General features: G+C 43.6%; 1 protein-coding gene across 1 annotated transcript; it reads right to left on the reverse strand.

The window, feature by feature from the left end:
* srp14 (signal recognition particle 14) lies at positions 1-25,237 on the reverse strand. Its single transcript, XM_063072267.1, has 5 exons — positions 25,153-25,237; positions 20,279-20,351; positions 11,951-12,063; positions 6,011-6,043; positions 1-1,362 (listed from the first exon to the last, which is right to left on the reverse strand). The coding sequence occupies exons 1-5, from the start codon at positions 25,174-25,176 to the stop codon at positions 1,273-1,275; spliced, it is 333 nt and encodes a 110-aa protein (XP_062928337.1). The 5' UTR covers positions 25,177-25,237; the 3' UTR covers positions 1-1,272.
* Positions 25,238-26,756: the final 1,519 nt, after the last annotated feature.

A 26,756-nucleotide genomic window follows, 5' to 3' on the forward strand; every position in this document is an offset into this window, starting at 1 on the left:
ATCTCAAAAATCAAATAAGGTGATAGCCACTCAATCTGTTTAAATGACTTGGGATGAATGAAGAAACCACAAATTCCCTAGATTTTAAAAGCAGGTTAATGGAATCTGCTGCATCCATCCTGGACAGGTGAACTTTGGTTTAATGTCTTATTCAAGAGCCAGTAGCTCCAACAGTATGTGTACAAGTTGCTGCACAAACTCAACTGACAATCAATAGTTTGGGTGAGTATTGATAGCAGGTCAGGCCTACCACCTCTTACCAACATAAACTCTACAAAAACAAAACAATTCTTGGTGCAGTGAAAAAAGTCAGAGAAAGCTTTTAATGTAATTAATACAAATCTACAATATATATAAGTCACATCATAATCTAGCCTTGCATGAAACTTAAGTCACATTGCACAAACTTTATTAATCTTTAAACAAGAAACTCGCTCCTAGCCCACCAGAGAGGTCAATGCTCCAATAAAGAAAATCAAAACTTGATTCTCCCTTTTTACATTCACGCTTAAGATTTGTAATTCTATGAGACTCTTCTCCCGTTACTGTAGAAACCAGCTCTTTCTAGCTAGTTCTACAATAGCAGGAGAAAAAGACTTCTATATTGGAGTTGACGGCCATTGCCCACGTGTGACATTAAGGATTTGGTCTCAGTGGTGGTCAGCAAATTTGGATAACATTCAATTGTGAGATAAAGGGAAGCAGACAGTGCAACTATATCAATGAGATTAATTCAAATGAATACCTATTGATCAGAGGAACACACCTTTGAGGTTACAGAATGCACAGTAACTATGATCTATGTAAAACGATCTTTGCTTGTAGTGACCACTTGCTTATGAACTAATCAGAAGCAAATCCCGACAAAGATCAGAGGTTTTTGGTCATGCCCTGTGATGCTTCACAATATTGTCACAATATGGTTAACTGCACAATAATTGAAGGAGGGTGGTGGGGAGACTGATTGTAGGATAATAGGCTTTTCCAACTGATACCCAACAGACTTCCTTCATCATTCTTGCTGTTGCCACCAGATGTCCACGATAGATATTTGTAAACTTGCCCATGGACTGCAAAATGATGTGTCATGTGGGGGAATATTTATCCATTACTGGTGGTATTGTGTATTTAATCAATGCTCTTCTGGAACTCATTCCTCTCCCAACATCGATTCCATTCGATACATGAGCAATTTCTAAGATGCCGGGTACTGGTAAAGTGAACTCTCCTCCTCCCCCAACCCCACTCCCAGGAAACCCACACACCATGACATCACTGTGTGGCTTTCGTCTTCTTACTCTTGCTCTTCTTGTCTTTCTTCTTTAACCCATCCATGTGCGCCCGTAACAGATTTGAATATGCCTGAAAAAAAAATACCCCATGGAAATTAACTTCTGAGTATGTCAAGATGAATAGTACCATCTGAAAACAATGGCGGATGGGTGTAGGAAGAATATTTCTGACAGAATCAATCTGAGATTTGAGTACACGTCCTCTTCTTTAACACTTAAGACACACACGGTTACTTAATGACTTTCATGATCTCAGGGCTTCCCAAGGCACCTTAGAGCTTGGAGGTATTTCAGATGTATAATAACAATTATAATGCAGTAAAGAGTTGATTTATACTTGACAAAATCCCTCAAGCAATGTGATAATGACAAGATGCTATGCCTTCTCAGCAGGGTGAAGGAAGGGCATCATTCCTGACACACTGTTGCAGGACATAGTTCATCTCCTAGAGCTAGCATTAAAACCATGAAATCCTGACTTAAACCAAGTGCCACCCACTGAGTCACAGCTACAGGTGTGCAGCACTCCCTAACCTCCTCCAGTATAGAAACAGGTGAAGTATTGCACATCTCAGCCAAGTACACACATGGCAGAATGCTGGAATCAACCTATATGGAAACTCTCAACAAGTTTACTTAAGTTCAGCAATTGCATTCCAAACTCCTACATCCTAACGTAGACCAAGTATCACTGAGACTGTAACTAATGGATCCTCAGATTTTCTGCCACAAAAGAAAGGACTCTCAAACTAATTTTTAGTATCCAAGTCTTACAGCAGGCAAGTTTGCTATTAAAGATTAGAATGGTCACACTACCTTGCTCTGGACTCCAGTATTCCAAAGTTCCCCTGGTCTACGACTCATCTTCCACCTTCTCTAATTTCAAGTCAACTTTCCGCTACCCGTCGTATGCCTGACCCAATTCCAGTCATTTGTTACTTTATTTCCGTATACCACTCCAGTGTCCAACAACTGATTTTTTAAGAATCTCACCCTAGTATTTAAAAAACCCTCCAAGATTTCACACTCCATTCCTCTAACTTACCCAGCAGAACTGTCTGATGTGTCTGTGTTCCTTCTTATCTATTTGCAACTTTCTCTTCTCCACCACTCACAGCTATCTTCAGCTCTGAGCACTTTGCACTTCCTTTAAGATTCCCCATAAAAACTACCTGTTAGCTACTCGTTCTAATGACTACCTGTTCAGCCACAACTGTTCTCTAAAGAGTTGTCACTTTAATGTTAAAGGAACTATTTAAATGCAAATTGTTTTGCTGCCTTTCATTCTCTGATTTACGGCCAATTTATACTTTTGCGTCAGATCTACGCCATAGGTACAGCGTAGCCGCGTACCTCATGCCGTAGCCTGACGCGCACCTCCCCAAAAATGTAACTACACGGCAACACAGACCGCAACAACTATGATTGGTCCGCTTGGTAGCATCGCATTTCCTCCTACACTGCAATAGCTTCCCATTGAGTGACTGAAGGGCAGAGAAGGAACTCTGGCTGCAATGCTTTCCATAAAGCTTTACAGACCTCTGAAATTATGGAGGACCCTGTGCTTGACACCAGTTTGTAGCTAGCTGCTGCAGCCTGTTGACTTCCACCTGAAGCTAAAATTTGAATGGTGATTACCAGTCTCTGAGTATACCGTGCGTACACCGATGCGAAACAAACGGTTGGAGACGATGAACCAAATCGTCAAATCTACCTGCCGACATCCGAAAATATCTGAAATGCATTTCCTCGTCCATGTCTCTCAGTGGCCGGACAAGCACAGAAAATTCATCCTCTTTCAATTTCAGTTGCCATTGTTTGAAGTTTGAGTTTCTTCATGTTGAGTTTCAACACGAAGAAACTCAACACAGTGGCACAGAAACCCCACCACGAACTAGCGTTTTGGCGGTGAATTGCAGAGCGACGCAGACACACCAACACTGTATGAATGCTCACAATGGCATAGGCCACTTGAGTAAGCTACTACACAGAAGTATACATCAGCCTTTAGACTGATTGGGGACAAGGGGGCAATGGTTTTTGTTTCTTGGATTATTCTAAATAACGAATAAGGGGGCAAAATAAGAGTGCATTTGACAAGGTTCCACATTGTTGGCTTATTCAGAAAGTTCGAAGGCATGGGATCCAGGGAAGTTTGGCCAGGTGGATTCAGAATTGGCTTGCCTGCAGAAGGCAGAGAGTCGTGGTGGAGGGAGTACATTCATATTGGAGGATTGTGACTAGTGGTGTCCCACAAGGATCGGTTCTGGGACCTCTACTTTTCGTAATTTTTATTAACGACCTGGCTATGGGGGTAGAAGGGTGGGTTGGCAAGTTTGCAGACGACACAAAGGTTGGTGTTGTAGATAGTGTAGAGGATTGTCAAAGATTGCAGAGAGACATTGACAGGATGCAGAAGTGGGCTGAGAAGTGGCAGATGGAGTTCAACCCGGAGAAGTGTGAGGTGGTACACTTTGGAAGGACAAACTCCAAGGCAGAGTACAAAGTAAATGGTAGGATACTTGTTAGTGTGGAGGAGCAGAGGGATCTCGGGGTACATGTCCACAGATCCCTGAAAGTTGCCTCACAGGTGGATAGGGTAGTTAAGAAAGCTTATGGGGTGTTAGCTTTCATAAGTCGAGGGATAGAGTTTAAGAGTCGCGATGTAATGATGCAGCTCTATAAAACTCTAGTTAGGCCAGACTTGGAGTACTGTGTCCAGTTCTGGTCACCTCACTATAGGAAGGATGTGGAAGCATTGGAAAGGGTACAGAGGAGATTTACCAGGATGCTGCCTGGTTTAGAAAGTATGCATTATGATCAGAGATTAAGGGAGCTAGAGCTTTACTCTTTGGAGAGAAGGAGGATGAGAGGAGACATGATAGAGGTGTACAAGATAATAAGAGGAATTGATAGAGTGGATAGCCAGAGCCTCTTCCCCAGGGCACCACTGCTCAATACAAGAGGACATGGCTTTAAGGTAAGGGGTGGGAAGCTCAAGGGGGATATTAGAGGAAGGTTTTTTACTCAGAGAGTGGTTGGTGCATGGAATGCACTGCCTGAGTCAGTGGTGGAGGCAGATACACTAGTGAAGTTTAAGAGACTACTAGACAGGTATATGGAGGAATTTAAGGTGGGGGCTTATATGGGAGGCAGGGTTTGAGGGTCGGCACAACATTGTGGGCCGAAGGGCCTGTACTGTGCTGTACTATGTTCTATGTAAAATGTTTTCAGGAAGATAAACAGGTGTCCATCTTGGAGATCACAGCGACATTCAGTGATATTACATATTAACTGCAAATAGCAACACGAAAAAAAACATTTCTGCTGGATTAATTAATAACCCACATACTTCATCAGGTCAGAAGTACCTTGGTTTTTTTTTTATCCCAAGGAGTAAAATATTTCTATCTTTGCAAAGGTCAACTAATTCATGTCAGAGGGAAATAAATCGAGGCATACTCTTGCCTCATGATCTCCAGCTGAATAAGAAGTTTTAATGCAGAAACAGAACAGGGTTTACTTCAGGATACTGCACCAGGGATTGATGTCCTTAGTAAAGCATTTCATAGATATACACCCGATTACATACAAGTGCACAAACAGTTACATAATAGGAACAAGCTGAATTAGCTTATATTGCAACAAATTATGATTGTTGATTTAAAGTTGTAATGATTGATATGCAAAACCATTTCTTCTGATGCATGAATGCAGAGTAAAGCAACACAAAATTAAAAATTGAGCATGCTACAGGGAAATCATACAAAGGGTAGTGGAAATCTCCAAGGATGGATGCCAGGGGGCAATGAGCTTTCAAGGCCATGCACATCCATGGACGCACAGTAACGACAACAGCATGGAACAGGCTGTGATCAAACAACAGCAGAGGTGATGCATGAGGCTGTTCCTTTCAAGCTGTTGGCAAAGACTGCTGGTTATTTTAACTGGTGAAGAGGACAGAGTACATCAAGGGAAATACTGCGTCTATCAAATTAAAATAGCGCATATCAAGGTGTCTTGTTTGCATTCAGCAACTTCATCCCAAAAAATAGATATTCTGTAGTTGCTATGATCGTAAGCCATTATTCCATGAACTTGCAAACATCCACTCCTTGTTAAGAATGGTACTGGTAAAAGGGGAAGCAGAAACTTTCCAGAGTTGGGATACCTGTCAATTGCTAATCTGCAAACACGAGGAAATCTGACTTCTCAAACTTCCGCTAATGACCCACCTCCCCCTCCCCCTCGTACCCCATCTGTTATTTATATACACACATTCTTCTTCTCTCGCTCCTTTTTCTCCCTCTGTCCCTCTCACTATACCCCTTGCCCATCCTCTGGGTTTTTCCCCCCTTTCCCCTTTTCTTTCTCCCTGGGCCTCCTGTCCCATGATCCTCTCATATCCCTTTTGCCTATCACCTGTCCAGCTCTTGGCTCCATCCCTCCCCCTCCTGTCTTCTCCTATCATTTCGGATCTCCCCCTCCCCCTCCCCCTCCCACTTTCAAATCTCTTACTGGTTCTTCTTCCAGTTAGTCCTGACAAAGGGACTCGGCCTGAAACGTCAACTGTACCTTTTCCTAGAGATGCTGCCTGGCCTGCTGCGTTCACCAGCAACTTTGATGTGTGTTGCTAATCTGCCACCTTTTTGGTTGCAAGATTTACAAATTACACCAATAATGTATTTATAATTACAGATTACACTGTGCTTACTTACCATTTGAAACTTGTTTACTTCTTTGGAGCTTATCTGAAAGAAAAAGGATAATTTAACAGCATAAATTTTTAATATTTGTTTCATCAGTTTATACATTCACCACGATAAGAATAGGAGGGAGATCCTAAACACCCTGGCTCATTTCCACTTGTCGTTAGTCAACAGATTAAAAATTAGTAATTGACCTAACTTCAGATGTCACTTACGGAAGAGCTGTGAATTTCTACCACCTCTCATGTCCTCAGGCCATCAAACAAAATAAAACCTAACAAAAGTTACACATTATAGCTCCAAATTTTCAATTAAACTATATGTTAAACCTTGTAAATTCACTGCTAAATGACCCTTGGAGCCTAGATAGCTGCCGCTAGCTGCAATTCTTCCCACAGATAAATAGTTCCAGCCAAAAGAAAGCAAATATTGGCTTAAAGGTGGGCACATGGGATTGCTGTAGAATTTAGACGAGGTACTTCTCATGTTCTAACAGACAAGTCCAAGAGCCTGCAGCTGAAAGAGACATTAGCCTCAAATTATTTGCTCCTCCCCCCCACCCCGACCCCAGAAAATATGCAGACAATAGGTAGAAAATGATCCCCCTCAGTCACAGATCCTTACAATTCGGTCACTGAGATTATAATCTCAAGTGCCTGCTCTTAATTTAACCCCTAGTACCCAACACTCATGAAACTGTGCCACTCAGCTACAGAGTCAAAGGAATAATTCCAGTCACAATGACTGCATCTTACGAGTTCCACTCAACCCCGCTTAACCGCACCAATTTTTATAGATGTTGTGCAAGGGTCAGGGTTTCATGTTATATGTTAACGGTTCGGAGGACAGAATTGATGGTTTTGTGGCCTTGCCTGCAGATGATAGGTGGAGGGGCAGGTAGCACAGAGGAATGAGGAAGCAGGAATCCTGTAGAAGAACTTGGACAGATTAGGAGAACAAGCAAAGAAGCGGAAGATGGAATCAGTGTAGGGAAGTGCACTTCAGTAGATGGAATAAAGGCATAGATTACATTCTAAACCAGTAGCAAATTCAGAAAACAGAGGAGCAAAGGGACTTGGGAGGCCTAATGTAAAATTCTACAAAGGTTAAAACTTCTGCAGAGAGCTGGAGACAGCGCTTAGTCAGAAGTTTCCAAAGGTTAAAAGGTCTGCTGAGCAGGAGATCTGAGAGGGTTGGAGATAGTTCCTTATGGACCTTACACATCAGTTTTAAAAAGAAAGCAAGGTCTGTCGGGACTTGTCTGCAGGGCAGGAGATCACCTGGGTTATTAGCAACTTATCAATGGGCCAATAAAGAGAAGCGAAGTGTACACATAGTGGGCACTGTGGGAGCAGCGACTGTTGGGGTAGTCCAGGGTTTGAGTGGGTGCTTTGGCTCAACAAGTTTCAGTGAGAACAGGCGGAGGCAAAGAGTAGCGAGTTGTTTGGAACCATTTCTTTGATTGTAGACCTTAGGCTTGAGAAATTAGAGCCAAAGATACAATATGCTCAGCAAGAGGCTGAGTAAGTGACCCAGTAAGCGTGAAACTCAAAGTGACCACACCTGTAGGAAGTGCATCCAACTTTAGCTCCTGACTGACAAGGTCAAGGAACTGGAACTGGAGCTGAATGTACTTTGGACCATTTGGGAGGCTGAAAACCTCAGACAAGACTTGGTGGCCATACACAGAGTACAGGCTTCAGATAGTAGATGGGTGATCACCAGAAGGAATGGGAGTAAGCAGTCAGTGCGTCAATGCAAGGTTCCCATGACCATTCTCCTCAGCAATAAGTATACCCCTTTGGATACTTCTGTGGGGGGGGGGGGTGTGGGAGATGACCTATCAGGGCACAGCAGCAGCCAGGTCAGTGGCACTGTGTGACCAGCTCTCAGGCTCAGCAGTGAAGGGTAAATTTAGGTAGAGTGATAGTGATAGGAGTCTCGATAGTTAGATGGACAGACAGGAGATTCTTTGGCCGCGAAAGAGATGCCAGGATAGTGTATTGCCTCCCAAAATTAAGGACCAGGATATCTCAGAGTGGCTACACAATATTCTCAAGGAGGAGGGTGAGAAGCCAGAGGTTGTGGTGCACATTGGCACCACTGACATAGGTAGAAAGGGGGAAAGAGACTGAAGTGCAGGTAGAAATCTCTGGATTACTCCAGTGACACACACTAGTCATAGCAGAAATAGGATGATAGTACAGATACATGAGTAGCTGAGGATCTAGTGAATGGAGCAGGGAACCAATATCCAGGCTGGGAAGATTGCTAGTGCCTGTTCTGAAGGTTTAAACTAGTTTGGCAGGGGGATGGAAACCAGGTCAGAACGTGGAGGGATGGACAGGAAAGTAGAATTTGGAGCCAGTAAAAACAAGCAGGAGCAAAGTAACAGATACAATAAGACAAGTAGTTTGAAGTGTGTGTATTTTAAATGCTATAGGTATTACAGGTAAAGGTGATGAACTTAGATGATGGATCAGTACATGAAATTATGATGTTGTGGCCATAACAGATACTTGGTTGAGAGAAGGACAGGAATGGGTGCTTAATGTCCCAGAGTTTCAATGTTTTAGAAAAGACAGAGAGGGAGGTAAAAGAGGTACTGGAGTTGCACTACTAATCAGGGATAATATTACAGCTGCACCCAGAGGGGACATAATGGAGGGATCGTCCACTGAGTCTATATGGGTAAAGCTCAAAAATAGGAAGGGTGCAGTCATTCTGATGGGATTATACTGCAGATCCCCCAGTAGTCACCAGGATTTTGAGGAACATATATGCAGTCAGATTAAGGAAAGGTATAAAAACATTAGCGCTGTTGTCATGGAAAACTTCAACTTCCCTTAAACTGGTATCTTCTTAGCGCAAGAGATTTCGATGGGGCAGAAATTGTTAAGTGCATCCAGGAGAGTTTCCTAAATCAGTATGCATAGACCAACAAGAGGATGAGCTGTACTGGACAAGGTTTGGGTAATGAGCCTGTCCAGATGATTGACCTTTCAGTGGGTGAACAGTGACCACAACTCATTAAGCTTTATGATAGCTATACATAAGGGTAAGTATGGCCCTTGCAGGAGAGTATTAAAATGGAGCACTGCAAATTACAAAAGCATTAGGCAGGAACCAGGGAAAGTTCATTGGGAACAAATGTTTTGGGGCAAGACCACATCTGACATGTGGAGGGTGTTTAAGGACCAACTGCAAACAGCACAGGACAGGTACGTTCCAGTCAGAAGGAAGGACAAGGATGGCAATTTAAGAGAACTTTGGATGTTGAGAGAAGCGATGAATTTAGTCAAGGAGGAGGAAAAGGAAAGTACGTAAAGCTTAGGAAGCTATAATCAAACAGAGCCCTTTAGGATTACAAAGAAGACAGAACAGAAGCGAAATTAAGAAAGCCAGGTGAAGCCATGAAAAGTCTTTGGTAACTAGGATTAAAGAGAATCCCAAGGTATTCATCAAGAGCAACAAGATAAATAGGGAGAGGGTAGGACCACTCAACATTTGCTTGGATGTGGAGGATGTGGGGGAGGCCCTTAATAAGTACTTTACATCAGTATTAATGAAGTAGTAATGTGGAGGATAGGGAGATCAGTGCTGAGCGTATTGATATGCTAGAGTATTTTGAGGTAAAGGAGGAGGTAGCGTTGGGTCTCCTAAAGAGCATTAAGGTGTACAAGTCCCTAGCCTGACGAAATATACTCCAGGTTATTGACGGAGGCAAGTGAAAAGATTGCTGGAACTTTGATCAATATCTTAGCATCCTCTCTAGCCACAGGCAAGTTCCCAAGGACTGGTGAATACCTAATGGTGTTTCTTTGTTCAAGAAGGGGACCAGGGATAATTCTGAAAGCTATAGTCTCATGTCTGTGGTAGGGAAGAGAATTCTTATGGATAGGACTTATGAGCATTTGGAAAACCCTGGCCTAGTTATGGAGAGCCAGCATGCCATTGTACAGAGCAGGTTTTGTCTTACTAACTTGATTGAGTTTTTTGACGAGGCAACGAGGGTGATTTAAGGTAGAGATGTGGACGTTGTCTACATAGATTTTAGTAAGGGTTTTGACAAAGTCCCTCAGGGGAGGCTCATCCAGAAGATTGACATACATGGGATCCATGGTAAATTGGTCATTTGGATTCAGAACTGACTTGCCGAGAGAAGACAGAGGGTAGCGGTTGAGGGGACTTACTTTCGCGGAGGTCTGTGATTAATGGTGTTCCATGGGGATCTGTACTAGGACCTTTACTGTTTGTGATGTATAACGTAAAAGATTGGTGAAGAATGCAGCAGGATATACAGTGGCATGCAAAAGTTCGGGCACCCCAGTCAAACTTTCTGTTACTGTGAATAGCTAAGCGGGTAAAAGATGAACTGATTTCCAAAAGGCATAAAGTTAAAGATGACACCTTTCTTTAATATCTTAAGCAAGAAAACTTCTTTAATTCCATCTTTTACAGTTTCAAAATAACAAAAAAGGAAAAGGGCCCAAAGCAAAAGTTTAGGCACCCTGCATGGTCAGTACTTAGTAACACCCCCTTTGGCAAGTATCACAGCTTGTAAACGCTTTTTGTAGCCAGCTAAGAGTCTTTCAATTCTTGTTTGGGGGATTTTCACCCATTTTTCCTTGCAAAAGGCTTCTAGTTCTGTCAGATTCTTGGGCCGTCTTGCATGCACTGCTCTTTTGAGGTCTATCCACAGATTCTCGATGATGTTTACGTCAGGGGACAGTGAGGGCGATGGCAAAATCTTCAGCTTGAGCCTCTTGAGGTAGTCCATTGTGGATTTTGAGGTGTGTTTAGGATCATTATCCTGTTGCAGAAGCCATCCTCTTTTCACCTTCAGCTTTTTTTTTTACAGACGGTGTGATGTTTGCTTCCAGAATTTGCTGGTATTTAATTGAATTCATTCTTCCCTCTGCCAGTAAATGTTCCCCGTGCCACTGGCTGCAACACAAGCCCAAAGCATGATCGATTCACCTCCATGCTTAGCAGTTGGAGAGGGGTTCTTTTCATGAAATTCTGCACCCTTTTTTCCTCCAAACATACCTTTTCTCATTGTGGCCAAAAAGTTCTATTTTAACTTCATCAGTCTTGTTTCCAAAATGCGTCAGGCTTGTTTAGATATTCCTTTGAACCTTTTGAATAGAACTTGATGATGATGACTACGTTGACTCAGACCTGAGAGGTCAGTATCGGGCATTTTCATGCCTTACAAGGAAGAATGGACGAAAATCCCCCAAACAAGAATTGAAAGACTCTCAGCTGGCTACAAAAAAGCGGTTACAAGTTGTGATACTTGCCAAACGGGGTGTTACTAAGTACTGACCATGCAGGATGCCCAAACTTTTGCTTCGGACCCTTTTCCTTTTTTGTTATTTTGAAACTGTACAAGATGAAAATAAAAAAAAGTTTTCTTAATTAAAATATTAAAGAAATGTGTCATCTTTAACCTTATGCCTTTTGGAAATCAGTTCATCTTTTACTCGCTTAGCTATTCACAGTAACAGAAATTGTGACCAGTGGTGCCAAACTTTTGCCTGCCACTGTAGATCAGCGATGGGTAGTTGCAATTATCTACTGCCTTAAGTTCACAAGGTGCTTCGAAATGGAGGCATTTCTTTTGCCATGTAGTGAATTCCCTTCAGTGAAAATTCTCAAATGTTTTAAAACCATCTTGTATGCTCATATAGACGACTATAATATTCAAAGCAAGGCACCATGAATACATTCTGGAGGTTTCCAAAAGTCTGTGGATGTTGTAGATCAACATTTGATTTTTAAATTGAGCTTGATAGATAGGTTATCCAAGGCATTAAGTAATGTAGAAATAAGGTAAATAAATGAACTCAAGATTCAACTGAAAAGGAGGAACACGCAGGGCTGAATCAGCTCCTGCTTTTATTTGTTGGTTTTAGGGCTGCTGCTCACCGTCATCCTGTCACTTACCACTGTGCTGATCTTCTTTTTCCCATCTGTTGCCCGCAGGAGACACTTGTTATCAGCAGGTTCAAAATTGTCAGGGTTCCCTTTCCGCGGAACTGGTTTTGTCCGACCATCATCTACAGGAAGGGAAGCATTAATACCTGTCATTTCTCTTCAATTCACATACCTCAAGATTTATAACCCTCTCTACCCACTTCCAGCCCAATAATCTCAAATTTCAGTGTTCCCACAACAATAGACACTGTGTTCTGCTTTCAGTCGCCCCACCAGGCAGCTGTGGCATCAACTATCTTGGCCCCAAGCTCTGGGATTACTTCCTTATTCATATATCCTAACAATTTCCTTCATAGCTGGGTGTAAAAAGTTTGGGCACATCGTTAAAGGTGCTACACGAGCAAGACTTTGACTAACCTCTGAACTCTATCCAAGAGGTAACAGGGGAGCCGCAGGACCACCACTCACATTTCAGACATCCCAATATGTGGTACAACAGTAGAGCAGTGATTAAACACAATTAAAGCCCAGGGTGTGCAAGAGATCCAGATGGAACACCAAGTACCAACAGTACAAAGCTCTGGAAATTATCTTCGTCTGTTACCCAACTTACACCAGCGGTCCCCAACCACCAGGCCGCGGACCAGTACCGGGCCGCAAAGCATGCGCTACCGAGCCGCGAGGAAATGATATGAGTCAGCTGCGCCTTTCCTCATTCCCTGTCACGCACTGTTGAACTTGAACATAGGGTTGCCAGCCGTCCCATATTTGCCGGGACATCCCGTATATTGGGCTAAATTGGTTTGTCCCATATTTACCCCGCTAAGGTACAGCGTTCCAATGAAACCTTTTGTGCCGAAATGGCGTGAAGCGAAGAAGCAATTACCATTAATTTATATGGAAAAATTTTTGAGCTTTTCCAGACCCAAAAAATAACCTACCGAATCATACCAAATAACACATAAAACTGAAAGTAAATAACACTAACATATAGTAAAAGCAGGAATGATATGATAAATACACAGCCTATATAAAGTAGAAATAACATACGTACAGTGTAGTCGGGAAGATGCAGGCAAAACTGAGAAAATCGGCACGTACGCACATGCACACATTAGATGAGCACGTCACGCATGCGCACACAGGTGCCCACGTAAGGCTTCATGGTCATGGTAGTCTTTCCTGAGGTAAAGTGTCCCGGGGTTTGACTGCTACTTTTGTCCCTAATTTGGGAGTGAGAAAGTTGGCAACCCTAACTGTAAAAGACATATTGAGGTGAGTTTAACCCTACTTGAACAACCCACCGGTCGGCCAGTCCGCAAGAATATTGTCAATATTAAACCGGTCCGCACTGCAAAAAAGGTTGACTTACACTTAGCAGAGGCCATCTCAAATGGTACAGCAAAATATGAGCTTCCAAAGGAAATTCTAAATTCATCTTAGAGTCAGAGTCAAGTAGTCTTCAAGATTGCAAGGAATCCGTTTAGTTCTAAGTGTTGCCAGAGAAAGGGATGGAGTTAATGGGTAGGGACTGAGGTTGTAGTGGGGCCCCTGATCATTCAGTCCTGGGTGTCAGACAATTTAGACACTGGAAGGTAATAGTGGGTAAAGCTGGTACATCTGCATACATGTGCAAACTCATTGCTGATAAACCACATGACCAGGAAATTAACTACAGAAGATAAACGGGGGCAATTAAAGTTAGATCCTTAAGAAACACAGGAGGGAATGAGTGATTCTGATTAGAATTGGAAAGATTAGAATGAATCCTGGGAAGGGCAGTCCTACCCATATGGTGATGGCAGGGAGTATTACAGATGACTTCAATTGTTCTTAAAATCAAAGGTTTACTTCCACTCTGTTCCAAATTGACTGACAGTTCAATGTGGAATCTAGAAACATTGGAGGGAGATTTTCAGACAACTACATTAAAAAAAATCTCCAAACCGTTTGAGAAGTCCAAAGAGAATAAACCTTCACAATCAGGTAGAATGTCATTTAAAGAATTGAACAGAGCTGAACATCTCGTTGACAATCCACACAGGTTGCATGCTTAACCCACTGCTCTACTCTCTCTACACTCATGACTGTGTGGCTAGGCATGGCTCAAAGTCCATCGATAAATTCACCAATGACAAAACTATAGTTGGCAGAATCTCAAATGGTAGAGGAGTGAGATAGATTGGTTTGGATGAGTGGTATTGGAAAACAACCTTACACTCAACATCGGTGAGACCAAGGACGGGAAGTTGGGAGAACAGACCAGTCCTCAAAGGGTCAGCAGCTTCCTGGGTGTCAAGATATCTTATCCTGAGCCCAACATCTAATTACAAGGAAGGCACGACAGTGGCTAAATTTCATTTGAAGCTTGAGGAGATTTGATATGTCACCAAAGACTTTTGCGAATTTCTACAGGTGTACAGTAGAGTGCATTCTAACTGGCTGCATCACCACTGGAGGATCAAGAAAAGCTGCAGCGGGTTGAACACTCGGCCAGTTCCACCATGATCACTGAACTCCCCACCATCGAGGACATGCTCAAAAGGTGATGCAAGAAGCTGGCATCCATCATTAAGGACCCTCACCATGCAGAACATGCTTCTTCTCACTACAATCAGAGAGGATGTACAGGAGCCTAAAGACACACTCAACATCTTCTTCCCCTCCAACATCAGATTTCTGAATGGTCCATGAACATCAGCTCACTATTTCTGCTTTTTTGCACTACATTTTTATGTACTGTATATTTCTTACCATAACTTGTAATTATAATACACTTCCAATTTCTTATATGCCATGCACTGTACTGCTGCCGCAAAACAACAAATTTCATGACATATGTTGTGATAACAAACCCAATTCTGAGCTCTTCAATATTTTGACAGGATTGGAAACCTGATGGAGAAACTGAAACAAATTTAAGAGGTTTAATGGCTTTGGTAGATTGGAGATTGGCAGGAGACACCACAGAGGGAAAAGCCAATAGATTTTTTTTACAGGAATGGAGAAATTGACACCAAATTTGAAAGAGGGAGGCTTAACATGAGAGGATAGTAACCCATCAACAAAACCTTGGTTTGATAGCTTATCTGAAGGACAACACATCCAGCAACACAACACAGCAAAGCACAGGAATATTAGCCTGGATTGTAGTCTGAGTTACCTTAAAATCCAATTGTAGGCCGTATCTCGGGTAATGATGAGTTTGAGTACAGAGAGGAAATTAAGAACCTGGTGGCATGGTGCGAAGACAATAATCTATCCCTCAATGTCAGCAAGACGAAGGAATTGGTTGTTGACTTCAGAAGGAGTAGCAGACCGCATGACCTAATTTACATCGGTGGTGCCCAAGTGGAACAGGTCAAAAGCTTTAAGTACCTCCGGGTCAATATCACAAATGACCTGACTTGGCCCAGCCAAGCAGAGCTCACTGCCAAGAAGGCCCACCAGCGCCTTTACTTCCTGACAAAACTAAAGAAATTTGGCCTGTCCCCTAAAACCCTTGCTAATTTTTATAGATGCACCGTAGAAAGCATTCTTCTAGGGTGCATCACAACCTGGAATGGAAGTTGTCCTGTCCAAGACCAAAAGAAGCTGCAGAAGATCGTGAACACGGCGCAGCACATAACACAAACCAATCTTCCATCCGTGGACTCACTTTACACCGCACGCTGTCGGAGCAGTGCTGCCAGGATAATCAAGGACACGACCCACCCAGCCAACACACTTTTCGTCCCTCTTCCCTCCGGGAGAAGGCTCAGGAGCTTGAAGACTCGTACGGCCAGATTTGGGAACAGCTTCTTTCCAACTGTGATAAGACTGCTGAACGGATCCTGACCCGGATCTGGGCCGTACCCTCCAAATACCCGGACCTGCCTCTCGGTTTTTTTGCACTACCTTACTTTCCATTTTTCTATTTTCTATTTATGATTTATAATTTAAATTTTTAATGTTTACTATTTTTTACTATTTTTAATATTTAATATTTGTAATCCAGGGAGTGGGAAGCGCAGAATCAAATATCGCTGTGATGATTGTACATTCTAGTACCAATTGTTTGGCGACAATAAAGTATAAAGTATCCAACGATGCTGCTAACTCACAGAATACAACTGCTATACCACAGTTATCAGTAAATGGAGATTTGTTGGAAAAAGATATGCAATCAATAGATGGAATTTTTATTTCTTCATTCACAAGATGTGGATGTAATTGACAATTATCATGTGTCTCAAACTAGGAACTGAACTGAGTAGGCTATTAGACCTACAACAATGGTTTGATTCTAGAGGCATCTCCAGTCGTGTGGCAACATTGAAGAATACTAGGAAGTAGTCATCAGGTTCCCCCACCACCCAGGACACGTTCTCTTCTCACTGCTGCCATCAGGAAGAAGGTACAAGAGCCTCAGGACTCGCAACACCAGATTCAGGACTATTTACTATCGCTCAACCATTAGGTACTCGAACCAAAGGGTATAACTTCACTAAATTACACTTCAAAGGTTAATTTATCATCAAAGTATACAACTTGAAATTCCTCTTCTCTGGGTAGCCATGAAACCAAGAAAGAAAGGCAGCATGATCATCAATCCCCAAAACCTCCCCTCCCTGCACAAAAACACGAACAAAAACAGAATAGGCATATCGATCCCCCCCACCCCCCCAAACACAAAGAAATCCCCTAGTTGGGTGTTCTGTCAATGATTCTGTTAAGGTTATTGTTCTATAGCTTTGTTAACTATGTCCAAAAGAAAATGAACCTCAGGGTTGTATATGGGGACATATATGTACTTTGATAATAAATTTACTTTGAACTTTGAACCAGATGTTGTTTTTTATAGTCATAGTCATACTTTATTGATCCCGGAGGAAATTGGTTTTCGTTACAGTTGCACCATAAATAAATAAATAGTAATAAAACCATAAATAATTAAATAGTAATATGTAATTATGCCAGGAAATAAGTCCAGGACCAGCCTACTGGCTCAGCGCGTCTGACCCTCCAAGGGAGGAGTTGTAAAGTTTGATGGCCACTGGCAGGAATGACTTCCTATGACGCTCTGTGTTGCATCTCGGTGGAATGAGTCTCTGGCTGAATGTACTCCTGTGCCCACCCAGTACATTATGTAGTGGATGGGAGACATTGTCCAAGATGGCATGCAACTTCGACAGCATCCTCTTTTCAGACACCACCGTCAGAGAGCTCAGTTCCATCCCCACAACATCACTGGCCTTACGAATGAGTTTGTTGATTCTGTTGGTGTCTGCTACCCTCAGCCTGCTGCCCCAGCACACAACAGCAAACATGATTGCACTGGCCACCACAGACTTGTAGAACATCCTCAGCATCGTCTGACAGATGTTAAAGGACCTCAGTCTCCTCAGGAAATAGAGACGGCTCTGACCCTTCTTGTAGACAGCCTCAGTGTTCTTTGACCAGTCCAGTTTATTGTCAACTCATATCCCCAGGTATTTGTAATCCTCCACCATGTCCACACTGACCCCCTGGATGAAAACAGGGGTCACCGGTGCCTTAGCTCTCCTCAGGTCTACCACCAGTTCCTTAAGTCTTTTTCACATTAAGCTGCAGATAATTCTGCTCACACCATGTGACAAAGTTTCCTACCGTAGCCCTGTACTCAGCCTCATCTCCCTTGCTGATGCATCCAACTATGGCAGAGTCATCCGAAAACTTCTGAAGATGACAAGACTCTGTGCAGTAGTTGAAGTCTGAGGTGTAAATGGTGAAGAGAAAGGGAGACAAGACAGTCCCCTGTGGAGCCCCAGTGCTGCTGATCACTCTGTCGGACACACAGTGTTGCAAGCACATGTACTGTGGTCTGCCAGTCAGGTAATCAAGAATCCATGACACCAGGAAAGTATTCACCTGCATCGCTGTCAGCTTCTCCCCCAGCAGAGCAGTGCGGATGGTGTTGAACGCACTGGAGAAGTCAAAAAACATGACCATCACAGTGCTCGCTGGCTTTTCCAGGTGGGCGTAGACACGGTTCAGCAGGTAGACGATGACATCCTCAACTCCTAGTCGGGGCTGGTAGGCGAACTGGAGGGGATCTAAGTGTGGCCTGACCATAGGCCGGAGCAGCTCCAGAACAAGTCTCTCCAAGGTCTTCATGATGTGAGAGGTCAATGCCACCGGTCTGTAGTCATTGAGGCCGCTGGGGCGCGGCGTCTTCAGCACAGGGACGAGGCAGGATGTCTTCCACAGCACAGGAACCCTCCGGAGCCTCAGGCTCAGGTTGAATACATGGCGAAGTACTCCACATAGCTGAGGGGCACAGGCTTTGAGCACCCTAGTACTGACACCATACAGTCCTGCAGCCTTGCTTGGGTTGAGACATTTCAGCTGTCGTCTCACCTGTTCAGCTGTGAAGCCAACCATGGTGTTTTCGTGTGGGGAAGGGGTATAATCATGAGAGCAAGGTGGGGGACTGTGAGGAGGGATAAGAGGAGAGAGTGGAATATGTATTGGTTGGGGGCCGACAACAGATGACTCATGTGGGGGATGGGCAGGGGCCACAATGTCAAATCTGTTAAAGAACAGTTGAGTTTGTTGGCCCTGTCCACACTGCCTTCAGCTCCTCTGTTGCTAGTTTGCCGGAACCCAGTGATGGCCCTCATCCCACTCCAGACCTCTCTCATGTTGTTCTGCTGGAGTTTCCACTCAAGCCTCCTCCTGTACCTGTCTTTAGCCTCCCTGATCCTGGCTTTCAGGTCCCTCTGTATTGTCGTCAGCTCCTCCCTATTTCCATCTCTAAACGCCCTCGTTTTAGCGTTCAGGATGTCCTTAACGTCCTTTGTTACCCATATGGCTTGTTATTTGCATAACAAAGGACAGTTCTTGTCGAAACATTGCAGTCCACACAGAAATTGATGTAATCAGTGATGCATTCTGTGAGCCGATCAATATCCTCTCCATGTGGCTCACAGAGTGCCTGCCAGTCTGTCACCTCAAAACAACTCTGGAGCGCCTCATAAGCCTCCTCCAACCATTTTCTCACTGTCCTTGAGGTTGCAGGTTTACTCTTCACCAGAGGCACGTAGCAGGGTTTTAGATGCACCAGGTTGGGATCTGACCTTCCCAGTGGGGGGGAGGGGAGAGGAGCTGTATGCATCCTTAACGTTAGCATACATCAAATCCAGAGTCCTCTCCCCTCTGGTTGTACAGCTCACATACTGCGTGAAGTTGGGCAGTGTCCTAGCCATGGTAACATGGTTGAAGTCACCCAAGATGGTAATGAGGGCACTCAGGTGCTGGGTTTGTAATCTGGCTATGACGGTGTAAATGATGTTACACGTCGACGTTGGGTTGGCAGAGGGAGGGATGTACACAACAACCACAATTGCATGTGAGATTTCCCTTGGCAAATAATATGGCCTAGAGTCCAACAGCAAAAAGTTCAATATCCAGGCTACAAACACGTTCCTTGATCGTAATATGATCAGGATTGCACCATCTGTTGTTTACCAGAACAGCAAGCCCCTCTCCTTTACCCTTACCACTCTCAGTGCAATTCTGGTCAGCCTGAACGGTCTGGAAGCCCTCTATGGAAATGTTTTGATCAGGTATGTCCTCGTGCAGCCACGTTTCAGTAAAACACATAACACAGCTCTCCCGAAATGTTTTCTGACTCCTGACAAGCGCCGTTAACTCGTCCATTTTATTACCCAGCGATCTTACGTTGCCCATAATGAGAGGGGAGACACGGCTTATACCTTCTCTTCTCCATAAGCCTCTGTTGTCTCGACCCGGTCCTCTTCCCTCGCCCTTTTGATACCCCTCTGCATCCTCTGTGTTTTCCTCCAGATTTCAGCCAGGGTGTCCGCCGCTCTGTTTGCTAAACCGGCTGGCATAAGCACAATCAGCTGGTCACTGGAATAAACAATGCGGCCATACTGCTGCCACGATAATGAGACGTGTCGGCATGTAACTATTTCCAGCGCTAAAAACCCAAATAAAACTCTCTCCACCAGCATGTCAGAGAGGGTGCAGCTTCAACGTGTTACCGTGAAAAAAAAATACAACAAATAACCTAAGTTAAAAAAGCAGTTTGAAACTTCCAAGTTTAAAATTACTGAGATTAACATCTACCAAGCAAAAGCTTTAATTACTTGAACTTAACTTGATCAGCTGCCATGGCTAGATTCAAACATTCAGCGGATCATAAAGTCCAGTGCAGCCCACAGTGATACTCTACCCATACATTTAAGATGAACATCAGGCATCACCTCCCTCACTAAATACAAGTAGTTCGGGTCACTGGGTGACACCTATATTTCCAAAACAAAGCAAGAACTGGCATGCTTTGATACTCACATTTTTTCATGGTGAGGTAAATGCTTCCTGAGGTTCGGCATTTCTGGAAAAGCCTTGTTAGCTCTGTCAGGAACTGTAAGAGGAACAAAACTCAGTCAGCACGCTACACACATACATACACACACACACAAGGTGGATGAACATGGAGCAGTCACAAATTGGCATGTATGATGTGGGCATCAATCTGTGACTGAGAAGGTTACAGCTGGGAGCTTAACATTCAAGGATACACTTTGCATTGAAAGGACAGGCAGGTAGGCAGAGAGAGCAGGTAAAAAAGTGAAATCAAATCATTAGAAAGAGGTGACATAGGATCGGAAGACATCAAGTTGTTATAGGCAAAGCTAAGAAACTGCAAGGGTTAAAAAACCCTGATAGGAGTTGTATACAGGCCTCCGAATAGTAACAAAGATGCAGTCTACAAATTACATTGGGAGATAAAAAATGCACGCCAAAAGGGCAATATTACAATAGTCATGGGGGATTTCAATATGCAGGTAAATTGGGGGAAAAAAAAGAGGTTGGTGCCGGATTCCAGGAAGGGGAATTTAGAGTGCCTATGAGATGGATTTTTGATGCAATTCATGGTTGAGCCCACTAGGGGATCAGCTATTCTGCACTGGGTGTTGTGCAATGAACAGGAATTGATAAGAAAGCTCAAGGTAGAAGAACCCTTAGAGGTAAGTTATCATAATATGATCAAATTCACCCTGAAATTTGTGAAGAAGCTAAGGTCAGATGCATCAGTATTACAGTGGAGAAAATGGAATTACAGAGGCATGAGAAAGGAGTTGACCAAAATTTATTGGAAGAATACACTAGCAGGGATGATGTCAGAGCAGCAATTTCTGGAGTTTCTGGGAGCAATTCAGAAGGTGTAGGTTAGAAGTATTCTGAAGACAGGATGACACAGCCGTGGCTGACAAGAGAAGTCAAAGCCAACGTAAAAGCCAAAGAGAGGGCATATACAGTGGTACTTTAAAGTTTGTGAACCTTGTAGAAATTTCTCTACTTCTGCATTAATATGACCTAAAATGTGATCATAAAACTAGATAAAGAGAACCCAATTAAATAAACACAAAAACATTATACTTGTTCGTTTATTTATTTGAGAAAAATGATCCAATATTACATGCATTTGTTGGAAAAAGTATACCTTTGCTTTCAGTAACTGATGTGACCCCCTTGTACAACAACTTCAACCAAACATTTCCAGTAACTGCTGATCAGTCCTGCACATCAGCTTGGAGGAATTTTAGGCCATTCCTCCTTACAAAACTACTTCCACTCTGGGATGTCGGTGGGCTTCCTTGCATGAACTCCTTGCTTCATAGGATTAAGGTCAGCACTTTGACTCAGCCACTCCAAAACACAAAAGTTCTTCTTTTTAAACTGTTCTATTTTTGATTTACTCCTCTTTCAGATGATTGTCTTGTTGCATTATCCAACTTTTATTAAGTTTCAGGTGACTGACTGCTACCCTGTCATTCTCCTGTAAAATATCTTGATACAATCTTGAATTCGTTGTTCCCTCAACGATTGCAAGCTGTCCAGACTCTGAGGCAGCAACGCTGCCCCAAACCATGATGCTCCTTCCACCATGCTTCACAATTGGGATGAGGTTTTGGTGTTGGTGTGCAGTGCCCTTTTTCCTCCAAACACAGCAATGTGTATTTCTGCCAAAAAGTTCAACTTTTGTCTCATCTGTCCACAGAACATTGTCCCAGAAGTGTTGTAGAACTTCCAGTTGGACTTTTGCAAACTTCAGATGTGCAGCAATGTTTTTTTGGAGAGCAGTGGTTTCCTGCATGGTGTCCTTCCATAAACACCATTCTTGTTCAGTGTTATTCTTATAATGGACACATGAACAGAGGCTTAACAAGTTCCAGATATTTCTGCAGGGCTTCTGCTGTTACCGTTGGGTTCATTTTCACCTCCTTCAGCATTGCATATTGTGCTCTTGGTGTGATCTTTGCAGGATGCCCACTCCTAGGAAGAGTAGCAATAGTACTGAGTTGCCTCCATTTGTAGACAATTTATCTTACCATGGACTGATGAACACTCAGCTCTTTAGAAATGCTTTTGTAGCATTTCTCAGCTTCATGCATCTCTACAATTCTTCTTCGAAGGTCCTCTGAAAGTTGCTTCGATCAAGGCATGGTGCACAGAACCAGATCTTTCTTGAGAATAGCAGGCTCTGTCAGTAACCTGACTTTGTGTCTCTTTTTTATATATATATAGGGCAGGGCATCTCTACAACCCACACCTCCAATCATATTTCACCGATTAGAATACCTGATTCCAAATAGCTTTTGTAGAAAGCGTTACCCCAGAAGTTCACATACTTATTCCAACAAATATACGTAATATTGGATCATTTTTCTCAATAAATAAATGAACAAGTCTTTTTGTGTTATTTGTTTAATTGGGTTCTCTTTATCTAGTTGTAGGACTTGTGCGAAGATCTAATCACATTTTAGATCATAGAGAAATTTTGGGAACACTTTAGGAAATAGAGAAAATTCTACAGGATTCACCAACTTTCTAGCACCACTGTAAAAGAGCAAAATTAGCAGGAAGTTAAATGATTGGGAAGCCTTTAGAAATCAACAGACAGCAACTAAAAAGTCATTAAGGTAAAGATGAAATTAGAAAGTAAACCAGCCAATAATAAAAGGGATACCAAAAGTTTCTTCAGATATATAAAGTGTAAAAGAAAGGGAAGAGAAGATATTAGAGTGCTCAAAAATGGTGCTGTACAGGTAGTAATGGGGGCAGAAGGAAATAGCCCATGAACTAGATATTTTGCAACATACTTCACTGTAGAAGACACTAGCAGTTTGATGTCAATAATTTGGATGACAGAATTGATGGCTTTGTGGCCAAGTTTATGGATGATACAAAGATAGGTGGAGGGAAAGGTGGTGTTGAGGAATCAGAGGCTACAGAAAGACTTCGATTAGAATGGGCAAAGAGGTGGCAGATGGAATATAATGTCAGGAAGTGTATGGTCATGCACTTTGGTAGAAGAAATAAAAGTGTAGACTAAATGGAGAGAAAATGCAGAAGTCTGAGGTGTGGAGGCACTTGGGAGTCCTGGTGCAGTATTCCCTAAAGGTTAATTTGCAGCTTGAGTCGGTAGTGAGGAAGTCAAATGTGATGCTAGCATTAATTTCAAGAGGACGACAATATAAAAGCATATAGAATATGTTGAGGCTTTATAAAGCACTGACAAGGCCTCACTTGAAGCATTGTGAGAAGCTTTGGGCCCCTTATCCCAGAAGGTATGTGCTGACATTGGAGAGGGTTCAAAGGAGGTTCATGAAAATGATTCTGGGTTTGATAAGATTATCATATGAGGAGTGTTTGATGGCTCTGGGCTTATAGCAATTGGAATTCAGAGGGGAGGGGAATCTCATTGAAAGATATCAAACGTTAAAAGACTTTGATAGTGTGATATGCAGAGGATGTTTCATTTGGTGGAGGAGTCTAAGACCAGAGAACACAGCCTCAGACTAGAGGGATCTCCACTTAGAATGGAGATAAGAAAGAATCTTTTGAAGCACAAGGTAGTGAATCTCTGGAATTTGCTGCCGTCATTGGGCATATATAAGGCAGATTAGTCAAGGTATGATGGGAGACAGGGAGAAGGCAGAAGACTGGGACTGAGGGAAATGGATCTGCCATGATGAAATGGTGGAGCAGACTCGATGGGCCAATAGGCCTAATTCTGCTCCTATATCATGTGGTCTTATTACACCACAGCTGTCAACACAAAAACAAGTAGATATTGGACTGGCAAGAGGTGCAAGTTCCACAGAGGCACCATTATACATCAAGTTGAAACAGGACACACAGGTGCTGCATCATCACTCTAGCAGCCTGAATCAGTTCTGGCTCTTAGTGCTGTGCAGAGAATGCAAGTTTTGCCTGGAACTGTGTGGCTTGCCCTGGGTGCTTCAATTTCCTTCCACATCTCTACAAGTATACATGGAGGCAAGAAAACTGGAGGAGACCTAATGGTCATGAAAAAGATTCCAGGAAAATAAGTGAGGGAATGACAGCCAACACAGACTCAGTGGCCCAAATGAACTCACACACCATAAGAAAATATAAATGTACAATATGACTTAGTTTCTCATTACACCACCTGCTCAGGAACTTCAATTCTGATCCCATGAGGCAAGTCCTTCAACTGTTCCACTCACCTTGCTCCACTAACAGCCCATTATCCAGTGTCCTGTGTAACACAGCCCCTCATTACCCTTGTGGAACTCTCCCTCTTGACCCACTATTAACCCCCTCCCCACTGATGTTGTCTTCAAAACAACCCATCCCCATTGCAATGTCATGGCATTACATGGCACACTATTATCCATTGTCTAAGGGTAACCATACATTGTAAACCTCTGTCTCAGTATAACCTTACACTGGCTCAAGATTAACCACTGCCCAGCACAACACCCGCAAAGACCGAGACAGACGGTGCTCCAGTGTAACCTTACCTTGGTCCATCATTATCCCACCTTCCCTTAGAGCTTCTGTTGAACCCCTGACCCATTGCCCATTACCTCCTGACCTGAGGTATCCCTCTCTATGTCCAGCCACCCGATCCAAGTGTAACCTTTCCCAGACCCCAGTGCTTCCTGCGCTTAATCATCCTTACCTGGGCCTAGTTAACTGCCACCCATAAAAGTCTGCAAGTCGGTGTTACTCCCATCTTTCCCATAGTCACCCATATGGTCCGTGACTCCTACAGCAGTGTAACTTTCCCTCCTGGATTCCAATACCCCTTGGTCCAGTAAAGTGGTCATCCACCCCAACCCCAGGGTAATGCCACCCCAGATCCCCTGTACCAACTGCCGGCACCTCACCGAGTCATTTTCCAGCAGCACCATGACCAGTCCGTCTCAGCCGGAAGTACCCGGATCCATCGGAAGCGCGCAATTGCGTCCGACACGTACCCCCACTCGAGCGTTCTTATTGGTTCTTGGCGATGCGTGATGTGCGGCACCCGGCCGCGCGCCCGTCTTCGCAGAGGCGGGACAAGACGATAGTGACGTGACGTAACTTGCATGATTGGCAGCCGTGGGCGTGAGTCTATGTTCGGTGTCTGGTCACGTACCTAAAGCTTTAACTCCACTGAATGCACTTCCAAGCACCTTCTGTTTTCACTATTCACTCAGTTACCGGAGACACTCATACAGCCGTTAATAAAGTTTTGATATGAATATTTCAGATATATAGTAATTAAACTACGTTTACCATCGCTCTTTCCTTTTTCCTTTTATTTCTCGTTTCCTTATCTTTGTAAGAAATGATGAAGGAGAACTTGATGGTCCTGATATTTTGGTAAGAGACTGCTTTGAGCTAGTGCTACTCTCGGTTGTCTTATGAACTGGCGAGGAACATGGTGATGCAGGCACAGTTAGGGTCCGAAGCTTTCTCTGTTGTAGTCTAGCCCTTACTATTAAACCCGCCGATAAGGGGGGTGCTGTTGTAGTCTGGCGTACTGACCTCTACCTTGCAGAGGCACAGCGACAACTCGCCGATACCTCCTCTTTATTTACCCCTCGATCGTGACCCCACTAAGGAGCACCAGGACATTGTCTCCCACACCATCACCGACTTTATCCGCTCAGGGGATCTCCCATCCACTGCTACCAACCTTATAGTTCCCACACCCCACACTTCCCGTTTCTACCTCCTACCCAAGATCCACAAACCTGCCTGTCCTGGCAGACCTATTATCTCAGCTTGCTCCTGCCCGACCGAACTCGTTTCTGCATACCTCGACACGGTTTTATCCCCCCTTGTTCAATCCCTTCCGACCTATGTTCGTGACACTTCTCACGCTCTTAAACTTTTCGATGATTTTAAGTTCCCTGGCCCCCACCGCTTTATTTTCACCATGGATGTCCAGTCCCTATATACTTCCATCCCCCATCAGGAAGGTCTCAAAGCTGTACGCTTCTTTTTGGATTCCAGACCTAATCAGTTCCCCTCTACCACCACTCTGCTCCGTCTAGCGGAATTAGTCCTTACTCTTAATAATTTCTCCTTTGGCTCCTCCCACTTCCTCCAAACTAAAGGTGTAGCTATGGGCACTCGTATGGGTCCCAGTTATGTCTGTCTTTTTGTTGGCTTTGTGGAACAATCCATGTTCCAAACCTATTCTGGTATCTGTCCCCCACTTTTCCTTTGCTACATCGACGACTGCATTGGCGCTGCTTCCTGCACGCATGCAGCTCGTTGCCTTCATTAACTTTGCCTCCAACTTTCACCCTGCCCTCAAGTTTACCCGGTCCATTTCCGACACCTCCCTCCCCTTTCTAGATCTTTCTGTCTCTGTCTCTGGAGACAGCTTATCTACTGATGTCTACTATAAGCCTACTGACTCTCACAGCTATCTGAACTATTCCTCTTCTCACCCTGTCTCTTGCAAAAATGCCATCCCCTTCTCGCAATTCCTCCGTCT

This window comes from Mobula hypostoma, chromosome 1 (genome assembly GCF_963921235.1).
Source record: "Mobula hypostoma chromosome 1, sMobHyp1.1, whole genome shotgun sequence".
Lineage (NCBI taxonomy): Eukaryota > Metazoa > Chordata > Chondrichthyes > Myliobatiformes > Myliobatidae > Mobula > Mobula hypostoma.